At 38.2% G+C, this 17,552-nt stretch overlaps 2 protein-coding genes across 6 annotated transcripts in view; one reads left to right on the top strand and one right to left on the bottom strand.

The window, feature by feature from the left end:
* The window catches only part of LOC137249034 (uncharacterized), a 139,067-nt gene that overhangs the window by 32,953 nt on the left and 88,562 nt on the right, over positions 1-17,552 (top strand). For all 5 annotated transcript variants that reach the window (XM_067780121.1, XM_067780123.1, XM_067780117.1 and 2 more), the window contains exon 2: positions 5,403-5,629. The gene's annotated coding sequence lies outside the window, so the exon portion shown is untranslated. The remainder of the gene's footprint in view (positions 1-5,402; positions 5,630-17,552) is intronic.
* On the bottom strand, positions 5,164-16,848 carry LOC137249042 (homeobox protein B-H2). The gene is made up of 3 exons (XM_067780151.1): positions 16,315-16,848; positions 5,711-6,215; positions 5,164-5,619 (listed from the first exon to the last, which is right to left on the bottom strand). Exons 1-3 carry the CDS (start codon positions 16,394-16,396, stop codon positions 5,397-5,399), a joined length of 810 nt encoding a protein of 269 aa, XP_067636252.1. The 5' UTR covers positions 16,397-16,848; the 3' UTR covers positions 5,164-5,396.

Here is a 17,552-nt window from a genome sequence, read left to right as displayed (position 1 = left end):
TTATAATATGTGCAAGGGAATCTCTCCTTCAATTCGGAGAGGTCTTTGTACATGAACGCTCTCAATGAGTACCGGACGGGAATACATTCCTCATAAAACTATATATTTCCCAATTAATCCCAACTAAACCACTCATATTTTCCGCTCGACTATTGAAAAAACATGCATCCAGAAATCAGAGTCATCTATAGTCCTAAATACCACCAGAGATAGTCTTGAATCGAGCCCCCTTCGTCCTTATCCTGACATTCTCTGCAGGTTGAGCTTGTGGGTATATGCTATCGTCATAGGGATAAGTTCACAATGTAGGCACTCTTAGTGCAGATTCATTTAGTTTATGACGAGGTCCCTTTCCTATCCAAACGTAGTCATAAGGATCTTTATACATGCCAGTAGCCCCGTTTGGTTCATAGCAAGCTCGCTGAAAAAATAGTTATTCCTTGATATTTCTCAAGAGATCATCTAATGGTGGTCACACAGAACTGCCTGTCTCATTTATATCCATTTCGACCTATCCTGGCGATTCCATTCCCAACACTCATCTATCGACCAATGCAATTTTGACACACTTTGCAGCTGCAGAAATCAGAGGAATTTCTGTGCTTATTTCGTGTATTCGAACATGCCAGACTTATAAGCGAAAATGGTAGAGTACTGAAGATCTCTTAGTTAGCTAAGGTGACAAGCGTTAGGAGGATATATAAGTAGTACATACTTACCATGTTTACCAATTCTGACTGCACCCAGCGGGTTAGGGGCTTAGAATATACCCGCGGTAGGTATGCCTGTCATAAGAGGCGACTAAAATATCAAATTGATTCAAGGGGTTGTGTAGCGCCTCGCCGAGGCTCTGGCGAACCCGAACTACTGATGGATCTAGGGGGTTGGAGGGCGCTATGGCCTAGAAGGTTTCATTTGGTCATACCAAATCGTTCCCGAGATGGTCGGGCTAGTTAGTACCTTTATGGTGCTTGTTACCGGAACGTAACGGATCTGCATCCAGCAAAGGACCATCAATATTGATAAAACTCCCCAAGGCCTTCGGGGAGCGTTCTTCTCGCTACAACAACAATACCAATTCTGACTTTGTACACTTCGCCCTTCTCGGCGTTTGAAGTTATATATGTGACCTACTTGCCGGAAACAATATGGGAAAGTGACATGGGACTGCCAGAACTGTATTCCACCTAAGGTTTTAATTAAGATATCGTCTGTAAATCGAAGGATCAATCTATGTGCGTATGCTTACCAGCTTAAATACGACGATGGAGGAAGCTGTAAAAATATTTAATAATGTCTATTATCTGGGTATCAAAAAGGAGCTCTGCCCGACGCAGACTGTATGGACATTCCACTTTTTTACGAAATGCCTAAAAAAGTTGTGATTCCGACAAATTTGAATGTTTGGGTTTAGTGGCTATGTAAATACATTGTACATCCTTTTCAGCGTTAATGACTTAGATCTAAGAGAAACTCTGCTTCCATGTACATATATAATACATAAAAACCTCTGTATTTGTGTATATAGCGAATACTTAAAAAACATTTTTTTCCTGCACTCGCAAGTGGCAGAAAATTGTACAGAATTTTTCGCTGCTCAACACTTAATTCAGTTCATCATCACTTTTAGCTCCGTCTAACGAGAGCGCAGCTTCCTTTATGGAACTTTTAATAAACGCATAAAACCACAAATAACCAGCAAATGCTTTTGTTTTTGTAACCTTTTATATCTGTGTTTGCAACAATTTTTTATGATTGAAATAATTTTTTAATCGGAATAAAGCTCATACAAAAGACTCAATGGTTTCGGCAGGAGGGGTGCGATGCAATGAATGACTTCCATATTTTAATTGGAGAGAAAAAAAAGTATTTTCTTGTACATTTACCAAGCAAATGGTGGCACGATAAATTCATTTATGTGTAGTGAATATAAAATGTATGAAAATCATTCAAAAGAAATCACAGACGTAGATTTGTCTAAATATGTTCTTATATACACGACCGGTGCGTAATGGACTATGGTACATATACTAAATGTGTCCATAGTGTTACCAGAAGTTTGCCAAACTGAAAACCCCCATCAAAAATTGGTATTTTATTATTAAAATTGCATACTAAAAGCAAAAACATTATTCCACCTCAATAAAACTGACTGAGAGAGAAAAACATTTCAATGACTTTCAGGTATACATCGGCATAGTAATACTCACCCGCCGTCGGCAGTCAGCGCAAACAATTTTCCTGGTGAGTTTTTCAGGTTGCGATTTCGGCGTAACTTTTTTATCGCGTACACCTACGCTAAGGTCAATATTTCATTTTTTTATGGCTGACGCGCATTTAAACTGACCGGTCGAACGTTGACAACCAAATCGTATATAAGCAACTTTTAACTAATTAAATAAAACTAATTATAGACAAATATATAAGTATTCATTTACTTGTTTCGATATCCGACCATCTTTGTTTTTGAAAGAAATAAGATAGCGTGAGTGCAGACCCGTGGGAGCTATTACCAAATAGGAGCAGCAGAATTCTTTGTGGAGAAGCTGCGTGTCGGCCGTGAGTGTAATGGTAATAATGGAAAAATACATGACCACGAGTATCATCCAGCGAGAAGACTTTCTCTAAACGGTAGAACAAGCTCATTTCTTTTGAAGCCAATATTCAGTATCTCTCTAAAAATATCAGTTATATAAAGACAGCGAAGGAAAATTACTCGATACTTAAAACATCGATACTAAATCTACAAGGATGTTATTTTCCTAGTTGAAGTATCGGGGTTAAGTTCTATCAGCACATAGATCAACCAGTCAATCGCCTCTTCCTTCGAGGACTTCAGGAACCTGAAAAGGCAGTATTGCCTAGGTATCGAGTACTTTGTCTCAAGATTAGGATTTACCAACCCTACTTGTATCGGAAAATTTAACCTTTTGATATTGGTATCGAGTCGTTTTGTTTCGATTTTGTAAAGCGATATTTGAAAGGAGCTCCGTATCAAACAAAACAAAAAGAGCCGTTTCGATATCATGCATTCGATATAGAGTCCAGGGTTGTTGTTGTTCTTGTTGTAGCGATAAGGTTGCTCCCCGAAGGCTTTGGGGAGTGCTATCGATGTGATGGTCCTTTGCCGGATACAAATCCGGTACGCTCCGGTACCACAACAAGGTGCTAGCCCGACCATCTCGGGAACGATTTATGTGGCCATATTAAACCTTCAGGCCATTCCCTCCCTCCCTACCCCAAAGTTCCATGAGGAGCTTGGGGTCGCCAGAGCCTCGTCTGTTAGTGAAACAGGATTCGCCGCGGATAGGTGAGGTCAATTGGGTTTGGAGAAGCTATATATTGCGCTGGCAACCTGAAAGGTTGCGCTACACAGCCCCTTGAATCTGGTATTTTAGTCGCCTCTTACGACAGGCATACCTACCGCGGGTATATTCTGATCCCCTAACCCGCTGGTCCATGGTCATATATGTACATATGTATTTAGCTAGGCTCGGATGAGAGAGCACGCAGTCAATCAGAAAACAAAGTGTGGTACAGATTACGAATGTTTAGCTTGGAATGATGCGGTATACCCTTCCGAGAGGAAAAGTGGAGCTATAAACCCCAAACCAGGCCAAGAAACCAAAACTTATGGAACCTCTAAGAAGTTCTTACGACAAATATTCTGAACACACCTCAAATATAAAAAACAATATAAATACTTAACGCGATAAGGAGGAGATAAGGCCGTACTCCTTTTTAATTTTTTATCTTCTTTTTCATGCACCTTTTTAGTTTCTCCTAAAAATTAGCGAGACGGGACCAACATATTTTATGCCCACTCCGAACAGCACTCCACTCACTCCGAAAGCAAATGAATTTTCGCTGAGAAGCTTTTCATGACAGAAATACACTCGAAGTGTTTGCTAAATCATTGACGAGGGGCGACCCCGCTTCATAAAACTTTTTTTTAAGTTTGATGTTGCTTTGCCTGGGACTTGAACTCAGCACCTTCGGTGTGGTAGGTGAATCGCGCTACCATCACACCACGGCGGCGTTTTGAGTGTGTTTTGAGTGCACGGCGGTCGCCGTGGTGTAATGGTAGCGCGCTCCGCCCACACCGAAGATCCTGTGTTCACACCCCGAAAAAAGCAACACCAAAAACTTAAGAAACGAGTTTTTTTCAATTAGAAGAAAATTTTTCTAAGCGGGGTCGCCCCTCAGCAGTGTTTGGCAAACACTCCGAGTGTATTTCTGCCATGAAAAGCTCTCAGTGAAAACTCATCTGCCTTGTAGATGCCGTTCCGAGTCGGCATTAAACAAGTAGGTCTCATCCCGCCAATTTGTAGGAAACGACACAAATTGGAAGAGAAGCTCGGCCTTAGATCTCTTCGGAGGTTATCGCGCCTTACATTTTTATTTTTATACCTAGATTACATGTGACGAGATTATCTTCATTTTTGTATTTAACTTCTAATCGTTTATTATATAACTAGATTTCCCATATACATTTTTTATTCATAGAAAAAGATCTACCTCCAGAGTAATCCCTAATTGGAAGCACAAAATAAAAGAGAAATGTAAAAATTTTATAGGAACTAATCTAGTTCCCGGAGATGGTACATATGTAAACACGTAGATTATCTTTTGACGATTTATTGTAGATTAAGGCATGTGTAAATATGGTCTTAGAACATTCCTGGTAGCTAATAGTCCGACCAAAGAGGATAAATATAATAATTAATATTTTTTAGGCATTTACTTTTTTTTTGGGCGAGATGTTTATAAATGTCTTCTATACATTTTCATGGGGTATTTGTGTTTATTTTTCCGACAGTATTTAATTAATTATTTAATTCTCTTTCCAAAAATCACGTTTGCATAAAGTGCCTACACCGCATGGATAAATGGGAGACAATTCAAACATGTCCCTCATAGAAAACATTCGTCACGTTACTCGCCACAAAATAACGAGTGACGGCTCTTATTATATTGTGACGAATATTAGTAACACTAAGTGATACTCACATCACTAATCTGATACTAAGTAAATAAACCCAATTAGGCAAAAATGCCGCGAATGTTTTGTGGAACGTGTCGCTACGTGTCGCGTCGCTTAGTGCGCACGCACTTTAATTCAGGAATTCGCTTACATGAGCTATATTTATTTATTTATTTTTATCGATAACAGCAATTATTTTGTTACACTTAATTCTTATCTATATTTAAATATTTTAATTTTACTTGTATCACTTTTTATTTGTGATTTCATAGCATTGCTGCCTTTTCTTACTAATTTTAATATAACATTTGCACAGAAACCTAAATTTTATAATGCATATTTACAATTTAAATAAACACAAATTATTGGAACTAAATTAAAATTTGCACTAAATTTGATATTTCTTCTTTTCTTACAGCGGACAACCATGCACATAACCCACATTACGAAAAATCGCCGCCGCTGCCGCTGAAGTAAGAAAATTGCATGGATTTGTTGAACTAAAAGTCGATAATCCCGTCGGGCAGCAACCTAACGCTGTAGCCGAAGTACCATCACCAGCAAATTCCTTCTCTAGTGTAGCTTGATGTCGCAATTGTTCAAGGCGCAATTGATTTTGACGTTTCCATTTTGTGCTGTATGTGGGTAAGTTAAAGTTGAAAGTTAGTTAGTTTTAAATAAAAAGACCTAAAAAGAACAAAATAATAACATTTGCATCACGCTCACCGTCTATTTTGATACCAAGTTTTCACTTGCGTCTCTGATAAATTGAGTGTTTCTGCAACATCACTGCGATCGGCAACTGATAGATATTTTTGACAACGAAATTTACGTTCAAGATATGCCAGCTGTGCGTGTGTAAAAGCAGTGCGTCGACGTCGTGGTTTCCGTCCACTTTTGTATAAATTTAAGCCCAACTTGTGCATGTGTTCGCCAGCGCTACTGCCACCATAACCATGTGCCTGCTGCAGGTGTGTTGTGGGTAGATCCAAATGGTTATTGGTTGATGTGTTTGAAATGGTGGTGGTAGAATTTGATTTGCGATTGCTGGTGTTTTCTTCAACATTGGGTGAGTGTTGATTTGATTCGATACTGGATTCATTGACCATAAAATTTAATTGGCCATTGTTATGCGCATTTGTGCCATATTGATGGCTGTGTAGCATATCCGAATCGGGTGAGGAACGATCCTCGATATCGATTTCTGAATTGTCATCAGATAAATCGGAGTCTGAAATGATAGTAACGTTAAGAAGTATTAGATTTGAGGTATGTGATCGACTATTCAAATAATAATCGATTCGTATAATCGATTGGCAAAAGTTGTTATTAAATTAAGCGATTATCACTAACCGACAAGGTATTTGCCTTCGACTAGTGATGGACTCGACTATCCGAATATAGATAAGCTATCTACAGCTCAGATATTTTGCACTTTGGTTCTTTGGCATCTTTGTAACTGTAAAATAAATTCAATATCTAGCTCCGTTTTCGGAATCACATTTTGCAGAAAAAATTCATTTCAACTTCATTCAAATTTACTATGTATATGTATTCAGTATTCGAATAATGACTGTTAGTCGATTGCATGCTTTGTTGAAATCGAATACCAGCTTTTCGATTTTCAATCAATGTAAAAATTGCTACTCGACTAGTCGATTAGCTAAATAATCTCTAATGTGGATGATAGAGACAAATCCATAAATATAATTGATGAAACGTGACTGTGGGTACTTTCGACATCTTCTGGAAACACTCCGGTTAAATTCGTAACATAAAATGTAATGCAAATAGTCCTTTCAAGGTGATGATATCTTCCCAAGAGTTTTTAGACCAAACTTTCTGCACAGGAATGCCCTCAGATCATTTTTATTACAGTTACACTGGCCCCAAATGCTTACTTCTAAATGAGTCATTTAACCATTATGTTCTTGTGGGGTTTATGGTGCGTGGATCACTTTTGCATGCCAAATACGATATAATGCGAACAAATGAATCTTTTCGGTATTGCAATTTGTATGAAGACATGCTTCGCAATTCACCCAAAATTTGGTGCAGTGTAAATGCGATATTAAGCTTCTATTGGTGAGTTCCCTATGTAGAGATGTGCGAAAAACTAAAAGCGATAGAGAGTATTTCCATTGAAAGTATTGGAGACAGGCGGAGGTCCTACGAAATCTATACCCTCCTTCATACCTAAGATTGACTCAAGCAGGAGGCCCCGTGTCACTTTTAGGTTAGGTGAGGTTGAACTTGCCGGTCCGTGAGGACCTCACGAAGACTGAATAAATCCGCCCCCAGGGGGTTAGGGGGTCAGAATATACCCGCGGAAGGTATGCCTGTCGTAAGAGGCGCTTAAAATACCAGATTCAAGGGGCTGTGTAGCGCAACCCTTCAGGTTGCCAGCGCAATATATAGTTTCTCCAAACCAAATTGTCAACCTCACCTATCCGCGGCGAATCCTGTTTCACTAACAGACGAGGCTCTGGCGACCCCAAGCTCCTCATGGAACTTGGGGGTGGGGAGGGAGGGAATGGCCTGAAGGTTTAATGTGGCCACATAAATCGTTCCCGAGATGGTCGGGCTAGCACCTTAATGGTGCTGTGGTACCGGAGCGTACGGGATCTGTATCCGGCAAATGACCATCACATCGATGACACTCCCCAAAGCCTTCGGGGAGCAACCTTATCGCTACAACAACAACAACAACTGGCTGAATCCATAGTGCTACCATAAGTTTGTTTAACGACCAAACTGAAAACCCCTATCAAAAACCAGGACGTATGAACCTTGTATCACTTTGTAAACAAGATCATGTCCGTCTTCTCCGCGTTGGTGGTCAAGCCGTGTCAGTTTAAAAAAAGCACATTATTTTAAGTAGCGTCCCTGTTTAGTGATTTAGTATGAACTACTCACCTAATTCAATCCCTTTGCTTTAGTACTTAACAACCACATAAATAGACTTGCAAAAGAGTCGAAAATATTTAAGAAAGAAAGGGAGCGAAAATAAAAATCCCAATTTTATAAATAGGGGTTAAAATAACAAAAATAATAATCGACTCTAAAGTGTAATTTTCAAAGTCATACGGATATATTAAACTACAAACCAAAGGATTTTTCGTGCTCGAGTGCGTCCCTGCTGTGCATCAGACACACACGTGATAGCCTACGCATATCTTTCACCATATGGATATCATAGCGCGAAAGGTGCCTGACTGAGTTGACTTGTTTTTATAAAATTAGAATGAACGCGATTAAGTTGGGTGGGGGTTCGTAAGAAAAACGCTTGTAGCTAAAGATTCCAGTAGGAAAGTATGTAGTACAATAATAATTGAGAGAATGATTGAGGATACCACGACGACACGTGAATATAATCAGCCTGTGGTGCGGTGAGTGCCAAAGCAGATATACAATGACACACATCTGTACACATGTGCATAAATAACTTGTTGGGCTGCATTCGCACATCCGCAGGATATACACATATCTCCGGCGGATATAAATAAAATGCTGATTCTTTTTATATGCCAATTTTTATTGTTCAATTTTCATTCATTTTTTGCGTACAAATTGATGTTGACTTGAAGAAGTCAAAGTCAATGTGAAGTGGTTGAAAGGTTTTCGTAGATGATGTACCAATTTATTTGTTGTATCCTTTCGTATGTGTGTTTTAAGTGGCGGCAGGGTACGAGTTCATCGAGGTACTTCAAGTGTTGCCTCTAATGGATGCTTCGATTATTTTTTGTTTCATTGAAAGTTTTAAAAAACGTAAAACTGCTGCGAAGACACAGTACTAATGCAGTGCTTGCACGTTCGTTCATCCACTTAAAAAATACAGTAATGTATAAAAAAAACAATCACATACACAAGTGAACATACCTTCATAACATTATTTCGCAAATAAGATTTACCTACTTTAAAAATAAATCGAAATTGTCTTTGAACAACAGTCTGCAATACCACTTAAGTGTTGACCCACCGAGACTATCAAACCTTTCATATGATAAACTTGTTTGAGTGGGCTTGCAGCACTTTATATACTATGCGCTATTTTTATACGTTCACAACGTTAGCATATTCTGCATGGGCGGTTAAGCGTTTACACGCGCAACTCAACGGGATGCTAATGAGCAAAATACCGATTTTCATCACAATGCATGTTAGCAGCGTCCGCTGGAGCTGTGGGATTTGCACACGAATTTTGACTTTGCTTTGTATGAATGATAATTCATTAGAATTTGAGTGATAGCACATTTTTAGGTTGGTTTACTGTGGTTGGCTATTAGGAGTAATGCAACTATCAGATCCAAGAGCACCAAGCGGCATAAGTCCGAGAAAGCTTCTAGTATTTGCCAAGAGGACGGAATTAGTTTATAGCATAGATCCTAGCCTTTGAGAGCATTTTTTAGTTTGGTCGTTAAGCCAACTTCTGGTAACACTATACACTCACTCAGTCTCGCAGACCAGCCAGCTTAACGTAACGTAACCTACCAATCAAACTGATGACAGCCAGTGTCGTATCAAGTAATAAATTCTAGAATCTTAACAAAACTGAATATTTCTCCTCATGTTCTGCGGTTGAAACACTGTATTTTTTCTAGGAGATGTGGTCAAATTTTCTAATGGCTTTGCGATTTTTCCACAAACTAAGATTTAAGCGATTTTGAATTATACAACACGTTAAACCCCCAATGTGTAAATTTTTGAACACTCGATACAATTCATAAAAATATTCGTTTTATTTAAAAATGAAAAAATCCGAAAATACCAAACAAAATCGATTTCCAGTATATGCCTGATAATTTTGAATTTTGAGCTACATAAAATTTCCTACTGGGTCACGCATTCATATTGGCGCTTTGGATGTACCACAAAGAAATTCGCTCCTACCTTTATGGAGTAACTATTAGATAGTCCATATGAAATTCGTAATATGTATGTTTCAGTAAGAATACATCTATATGTATGTATGCATGTATGTCTCTACATATGATGAAACCGTTTGGGGGGTAGCGGGCTTTAGAAAATTGTATGTTTTTGAAAAAAGTCACGTCGCATCAATTTTGGATGCAATCACAAGTCAATACAGATTTTCCTCTTTCATAGAGGGGTAAAAAAATTTAATAGCACATTGATTTCGATATGCCATTTCCTCTTCCTCACTGAAAGTTTTTAGACCAAATTCAAACTTACGGCGTACGCAGATGACGTTCCAATTGTCACAAGTGAAAGGTGCCTTCCAGCAATTAGCGCTTTGATGGCCAGTGCGGAAAATATGAATATGATTTTGTTTACTATACCTCCTAGTAGGTCCCGAATTGCCTAAGCTAAGAGGGGTGTCCTCGCAGGAGAAACGGTGTACAAAATATCTAGGAATTATTCCAGACAGTAAGTTGTCATGTAAGAGAGAGGGAAGCAACCCTCGATAGCGCTTTGTGCATGTACAAGAATGCTGGGGTGTACGTAGGGTTTATCGCCCCCTCTAACTCATTGTATATTTGCAGCGATTGTAAAGCCCATGCTATACTTTGAGATCCTTGTTTAGTGGACGGCTGCGTAAAAACGTTTTAAGCTAAGAGGCGTGTCCCCGCAAAAAAAACCTTTGTACATAATATCTAGGAATCATTTTAGACAGTAAGTTGTAGTGAAAGCCCAACATGGAGGAGAGAGTGAAGACGACCCGACGGCACTTTATACATGTATAAGAGTGCTAGGGAGTGTGGTCCATCGCCCTCTCTAACTCATTAGATATTAACAGCGATTGTAAAGCCTTTCCTATACTATGGGATCATTGTTTGGTGGAGGGACGCCCTGAAAACAACCACGACGGCTGTGCTGTATGCCATTCTGCAATTTCCGCCTGCTGGCCTGGTGGCAGAAAACATAGCGTTAACAACTACAACGGGACTCAATTCCTCAGGGTAGTTTGAGCGCAGATCATGCGGCCATAGTAGTAAATCGTTATAAAATATTGGACGAAAATACTACCTAGCTCCTTACCTGCAATACGATGGTTCTCTTAGAGCCACAATAGAGGTGAAAGGTTAGGAAAAGGGTGCTTAATTGGCAAATGCGGCGATGCAAGTGTACACCGATGGTTTTAAAGTAATGGTAGGAGGAGGGTCTGAACATATCCTAAAAGTTGCCAAATCTGTAGTGTTTTTCAAGCGGAACTAGTGAAAGCGCTTAATAGGAGGAAAACTTCAGCCGCGTAAATTTTTACATTGACAGCCAAGCAGCAATTAAGGCAATTATCTCTCATAGCACAACATCTAAAAGTGTGTTACAGAGTGTAAGAAATCCATGGAAAGAATCAGGATAGGGAGAAATATACATCTTTATTGGATCTCTAGGCATATGTGAATATATTGAAATGAAAAAGCGGATGAGCTTAGCTAATCAGGGCGCACTCCTCGAAGCTTGTATCGTAGACATCCCAATCGAATTGGGCAAACGTGTACAGCAAGCAGTAGCTCGGATCGTAACCCCACTTATCCTACAATGTGACATAGGGTTGCTGTGTTTCGTCGCCGCGCACAAAAGAAAAAAAATCCTCATCTGTAAACCCTAGAGCCATCCAGGCAAGTTGTAAGTTCGATCGTTTTTGTTTTCTTGTATGCTTTTTTGTCCCCGATATATAAAGGGAAGTTTCTACTTCGTTTGAATTTATATATTTCCATTTTGTTTAGTCTCGAAAAAAATTTAGTTTTATGCCAAAGACATTAATAAAGTCGACCCTTACCCCCAGTAACTCATCTCTGAGTCTGAAATTTGCAATGGTTGCCAGATCACTTTCGCATCCTTGTGATTGGGGATACTGACTGATAAGCTTTACAGTCCAAAATATTATAGGGTAAGCAATACAATAAAGGAACTAATGAGGAAACTTCAAAAGTTAGCAATATTCTATAGAACTTTTCGAAATGCCTTTTGGGCAATGACTGCGGCTACCTTTGTATCCCTTGCAAGATACACTCGAATTCGTTGTCATATGTATAGTTCTAAAAAGTTCTCTTTCAACCTTTAGATTTATTGTGAAGTTGCTAAGTTGGCATTTTTAGCAAATACTCATCAGAGACATTCTGCAAAATATGTCAACCACCCATCACGCATTCATCATGCAATGCTGTGAAGTGCTCATTTTTGTAATCATACAAAATTACAATCAGAATAAGTAAACGACTCAGCGCTCGTCCACAACTGCCATAAATTACAGTTAAACTTGCATTTAACTCATAAATAGTTTTTTAATTGCCTGAACAATGTTGTAATGTTGCCACACTTTAGTGTGAATGGAAAAAGCAGCGCATTCAACTTGGCCTGATATTAGTCATGTGTGTGACATATACTCATACATACTTACCACACAGATACACTCGGAGCTATACTTATAAGGACACATATGCAAATGTTTAACCCGCTGTAGGCACTTTTCCTCTCACATATGCAGATAATTGGCAGTGTTGTGGGTTGAGGAGAGAGTTGGGGGAATATTTACATTTTAATTGCCAACAAAATATTACTAAGAATACGTGCAATGCACAAATAGCACTGTGAATGCATAAGTTGCACTCATTTAAAAGTTGCATGCCACACTCCCCCGCTCAAAAAGCATAGCCTTTGCGAGCCAGTTTCGAGATCCACAGCCAACTCAGCGATAATTGTCGGCAGCTGAATCCGTTTTTAGGCATTCTTGTTATGAAAATCGGCTGCTGTTGAATAATGTGTCAATTTCGTGTGCATTCATACAGTTACTTACATCGAAATAGAACCACTTGCGATAATTCGAACTTTGCATTATTTTAAAGAATTAAAGATCGAATATTAAAGCCTACCCACACGATATCTAATTAGGGCTGGACATAATTAACTACTTTCTTCGCTAAGTGTACTGTCTACACGGGTCTTCTTCACTCCTTCGTCATTCGATTCGCAGCAGCAGATTGGAAAGTGCTAGTTTGGAGCTGCAATATTATGTTTAGCACATTGCTACTTCTACATACATCTTTTGTACCCAATAACAAAATTTTGGCCTTTTCATTCCATTTTCCTGCTTTGTGTTTATTTGTTTGTTTCTTTCTTTGTCTTGGACTTTCTGTGAGACTTCGATGGCTCTAGCTTAGTTCGCAATTGGATTCAGTACGAGCTTACACCGAATGCGTGGCTAAACTACTGATCTAAATGAAGGAAGAGAAGCATTGCACTGGAACAAGTAGAAAATTGCAGCAACTGCACCAGCATCGTAATAGCAAACCTCAGTAATGGCCAAAATCAAAGCGAGGGGGGATCTATTTCATCTTTCTTAACCGTATGGGGGTATTTCTATTTATGCAGCTTTGTTACTGCTCCAGCTCCGCAAAGTGGTTGTACGTGACAAATTGCTTATGAACGCGTTAACATTCTCAATTCGACAAATTAAATTATTACCTCAGGCATTTCGTTTTTCTATAAACAAATGTGGGAGTATGCGTGCATATCCTTGCCTAATGTTTTATCTTTTGTTTTGCCATAATGACTTTTTGACTTTTACACCACAACAGATTTTTGTCCTATTAACGGTATTTGTATGCGGTTTATTTTCAAACAATACGTCGCTAATTGGCTGTGCATTGTGTTGATGACAGCAATAACTATATGATCATTATATATACAGGTATGTATATTGACGTCATGGACAAAACAAGATCTAAGCGAAAAATAAGGAGTGGTGGCAATCGAGGGGGAGAGATGGTTTCACAGGAGGAAAAGCCATATAGCGGGTAAAAGTGCTTAATAACGTTGACCCACACCACCAGTTGCGTCCGCTTTGATGTGGAGCTAGCGTGCACCCCTACCACACAAAAGGTCTTGGGATCAAGTCCCGTGAAAGGCAACAGCAAAATCTTAAAAAAAAAAAATGTGTTCTATTAGATACAAAAATTCTAGGTGTAGTCCCCGGCAGTGGTTTGATAAACATTCGGAGTGTATTCACGCTATGACAAGTTTCTCAGCGAAAATGCATCTGTTTGCAGATGCCGTTCGGAGTTGGCATAAAACATGTAGGTCCCGTCCTACCAATTTGTAGGATAGATTAAATGAAACACGATGCAAATTGAAGTAGACTTAACTCACAAATTTTTAACACCGCCAGCTACGCCTAGATTGGGAAAGATCTAATCTCTCTGATTCATTAGCGGCTAAAATATGTTTCAGACTAAAAAACATTGCGTTGAAGAAAATATTTCGAGCAGCAGATCCAACCAATGACGAATCCTATTTTAAAAGAATATTGAGTGTAATTCTGCCTTTCTCTAGTCTAAACGGGAAAGAAGGAAGTAGATCTCTCTGTGTATAAGAAAAATGCCATTATTTACAATAAACAAAAAAGGAGCTACAAAATTTTAAACTGGGACCGACTTTTTCTATTTTTAGTCTTTAATTGCCTATTATTTATCGTTATATTTAGTTCATTTAGTGACTCATTATTACAAGGACTCTTTCCTGACAATTTGTTACAACACTTTATTCGACTCTGCGCCACGTATGCTTGTCCCTCCTCGAATATTTTGATGTCACTTCTATCGGACTGTATGTAATATTTGTTCCAAATATGAGCCAAATCGGACATCATAGGTCGCTTTCTATTCATGTATGTGTTATGTGTTCCAAATATGAGCCAAATCGGACCACCAATACGATTTTTTGAAATATTTCGATCCATGCGCCACCTATCGGAGTTTTTTCTTATTATTGCAATGTCATCGGCTTCTGAACTATATTTCAAGTTTCAAGCTTGTAGCTTATCGGGAAGTTACTTAAATTTCAATTACAAAATTCGTGCCAGCCAGCCAGCCTGTCAAGTCAAGCTAAAAAAAAACGTTTAAAAATAAGTATACGGTGTCTTCTCAATGTTCCCACGTTATTGAATATTAACGTCGCATTCCACATAACGGGTGTTGGGCTCAAAAATTCATGAACACAGGTAAAGTATTTCAAAAACTAATAATACTTTCTCTAATATAATTTTTATACCGAGGGAGTATGCCTGGGCATTGCAAACGACGTTGAGCAACACCGCCAGCTCTGTAAATCCTGACACCAAACGATGCTTCAGACAAGGCAACTATTGTTTGTGCGATTATTTAACTTAATGCTGGAGAAGAAAGTTCTAGCAGCAGATCTAAACCGCGATGGTACATGAGCTTTAAATTGCTGATGTATGCTGATGATATTTACATCATTGGCCCTAAAAAACGTGCCTTGAGCTCTACTTTATCTGGATAAAGAGGTAAAAACAATCTGGCCATTAACGAGAATAAGGCGAAGCAATTGCTGTAATCCAAGACTTATAGGTATACAAGACTTCGAAGGAATTCTTTTATCTGTGAACCAGCAATAACGGCGAAGACAATATCACTTTAGGAATCAAACGAAGAATAGCTCTTGTCCACAAGTGCTACTCTGTACTGAGTAGCCAATTGAAAAAATCTCGCTTTACAAGTCGCTCCCCATACTTTAGATGAAAATGCCCTTGAAGTGCTCGAGAGAAAAGTTGCCGACGGCAAGTATCGATGGAGGAATAATGAAGAGCCGTATGAGCTTTAATCAGATATGAAGATAGAACAACGAATAAAAGCCCGAAGTTTTCGCTGGCTAGATCTTGCCCCGGCCTAGCATGCTCAGCTATACGGTTATCAAATGTAGAAGCAGCAATTAACTTTGTCTTGAGAACATATTTATTTTATAACCTAAGCCCTAGTTCTTTTTATGTTTCTCCTGCCGTTTCTTCGGCGGAAGAACAGCCTTGGAAATACTAGCTGGAGTAGGACCTGTGTTAAGTTATTTCGTTTTTGATTTATAGGTAACACGTAAGATCGTAGGCAAAAATGAGCCTACATATAACTAGGAGAGGCGTAAAGTTTCTTCGAAACAGCTTATTAGCTTCTAGGGATGGGACATAGTTGAACGTGCAGATTAATTTAAGCGGATTCATTCTAGATTAGTGCATGTGTAAAAATATGGTCTTAGTAAGATGAAGCAACTCATTTAAACTCGCAAATGTCTCGTAAACCTTGTAAGTAAAACGATTTTACCTATAAGTTTGAGAGGCCTTTTCAACATCCGCTTAATGCCGACAGGTTGATTAACTATTTGACAGTTCTCCGGTTAGCGTTAACCGTACGTTGAGAAACGGTCCTTACACGATTTGCAGGCTTAGCGAGTTTTCTTGAGTTGCCTTAATGTGTAAAAAAATTCCCTTACAAATTTTTTCCTTTAGAACAAAAAATTTTAAGGAGTAAAAAATCATTTACTGAGACGAACACAAAAAACGCGATTTGTTTTAAACTTACCGGTATCCGGCGAAGGCTGATTTATCAAATCTCCTAACAGATCCCGTATCAAAAACGATTTGGCGCTCGGATGATGATGCATTTTCAAATTAAGACACTTACTATTTTGTTAACGAGTTTTTATTTAAAAAGTAATTTTTTATTTTATTACTTTAGTAAATAACACCAAATCCTTATTGTGTCTTTGATTGCGTTCTTCTCGTTAAATAAAATATTTGTAGTTTACTTAAGCTTATTTTGAAATAGATTTTATAATTTTTCTTTTTTATTTATTTTTTTTTTGTAATATTTTATAACCACGTGACTTTAATTTACTTCATATCTAATTATTTAAACGGTCACACGGTCACGGGCATTTATTTAAACTTTGTTGAAAGAATTTCGCGCTCGTGTTTTTTTTAAAGATTTTTATATAATTTTATAAAATTAATACAAACAATATTTTTTGCGGTTTTTTTTCTCAAAGCACAATTTTTTGCCGTTTACTCATAACCGCTACAAGCGAAGTCAAATGAACAACTGAATGTGCCGTTAAATCAGTTTAAATATTAAATTACTAATCCTTCTTGCTCACAGGATAACGGTAGCGAGAATATTTACCATTGTTGACAGCGTTTCTAATAAAAACAAATTAACTTGCAGTTATGAGAGCACAAAACCAAAAAAAAAACGTCTGAGCTACCATCTCAGGCAGCATCACGGTTAACCGTTATTCTATACACGCATACGTCAATAAAATACTCTCCATCGCTCATCATTTGCTAATATCCTGCCATATGCAAATTGACCACGGTTGACATACCATGCACATCTTTAGGGCCAAAATTCATTGAAAAAAGAACCAAATCTCAAAAATGAGGACTAAATTTGTTCCACCTTTCTGTAATGCTAAAAAAGGTACTTTAATTGAAATCGCACTAACAATTATAAATACATTAGGGTGATCCTTTAAACTAAAATTTGCAACTTCCTCCAGTCTCATCACTTCATAAAATCAAGGCCAAAAATATCACATATAGATTTTTTGTGCCGATTGAAGACGATTCCCAACACAGGGATCCAAGCTCAGATTTCTCTAAAAGGAGTCAAAAAATTTAAATAAATCTTTTGTTTTCGCATACCCAAAATCAATAATAATAATAATAATTGGCGATATCACATATAAATTTTGGTCCCGATTGGAAACGGAATATTTCACAGTTCAGATTACGCTATGATGACTAAATATATTAAAATAT

Source organism: Eurosta solidaginis, chromosome 4 (assembly GCF_040869045.1).
Source record: "Eurosta solidaginis isolate ZX-2024a chromosome 4, ASM4086904v1, whole genome shotgun sequence".
Lineage (NCBI taxonomy): Eukaryota > Metazoa > Arthropoda > Insecta > Diptera > Tephritidae > Eurosta > Eurosta solidaginis.
Note: the sequence above shows the minus strand (reverse complement) of the source record. Positions and strands in the feature narration are given on the sequence as shown.

Coding starts and splice junctions, on each gene's coding strand:
- LOC137249042 (XM_067780151.1), bottom strand. CDS start 16,396: ATGCATCATCATCCGAGCGCCAAATCGTTTTTGATACGGGATCTGTTA. Junction 6,216..16,314: donor TCAGCCTTCGCCGGATACCG/GTAAGTTTAAAA, acceptor CTATCATTTCAG/ACTCCGATTTATCTGATGAC. Junction 5,620..5,710: donor ACTTGGTATCAAAATAGACG/GTGAGCGTGATG, acceptor ACCCACATACAG/CACAAAATGGAAACGTCAAA.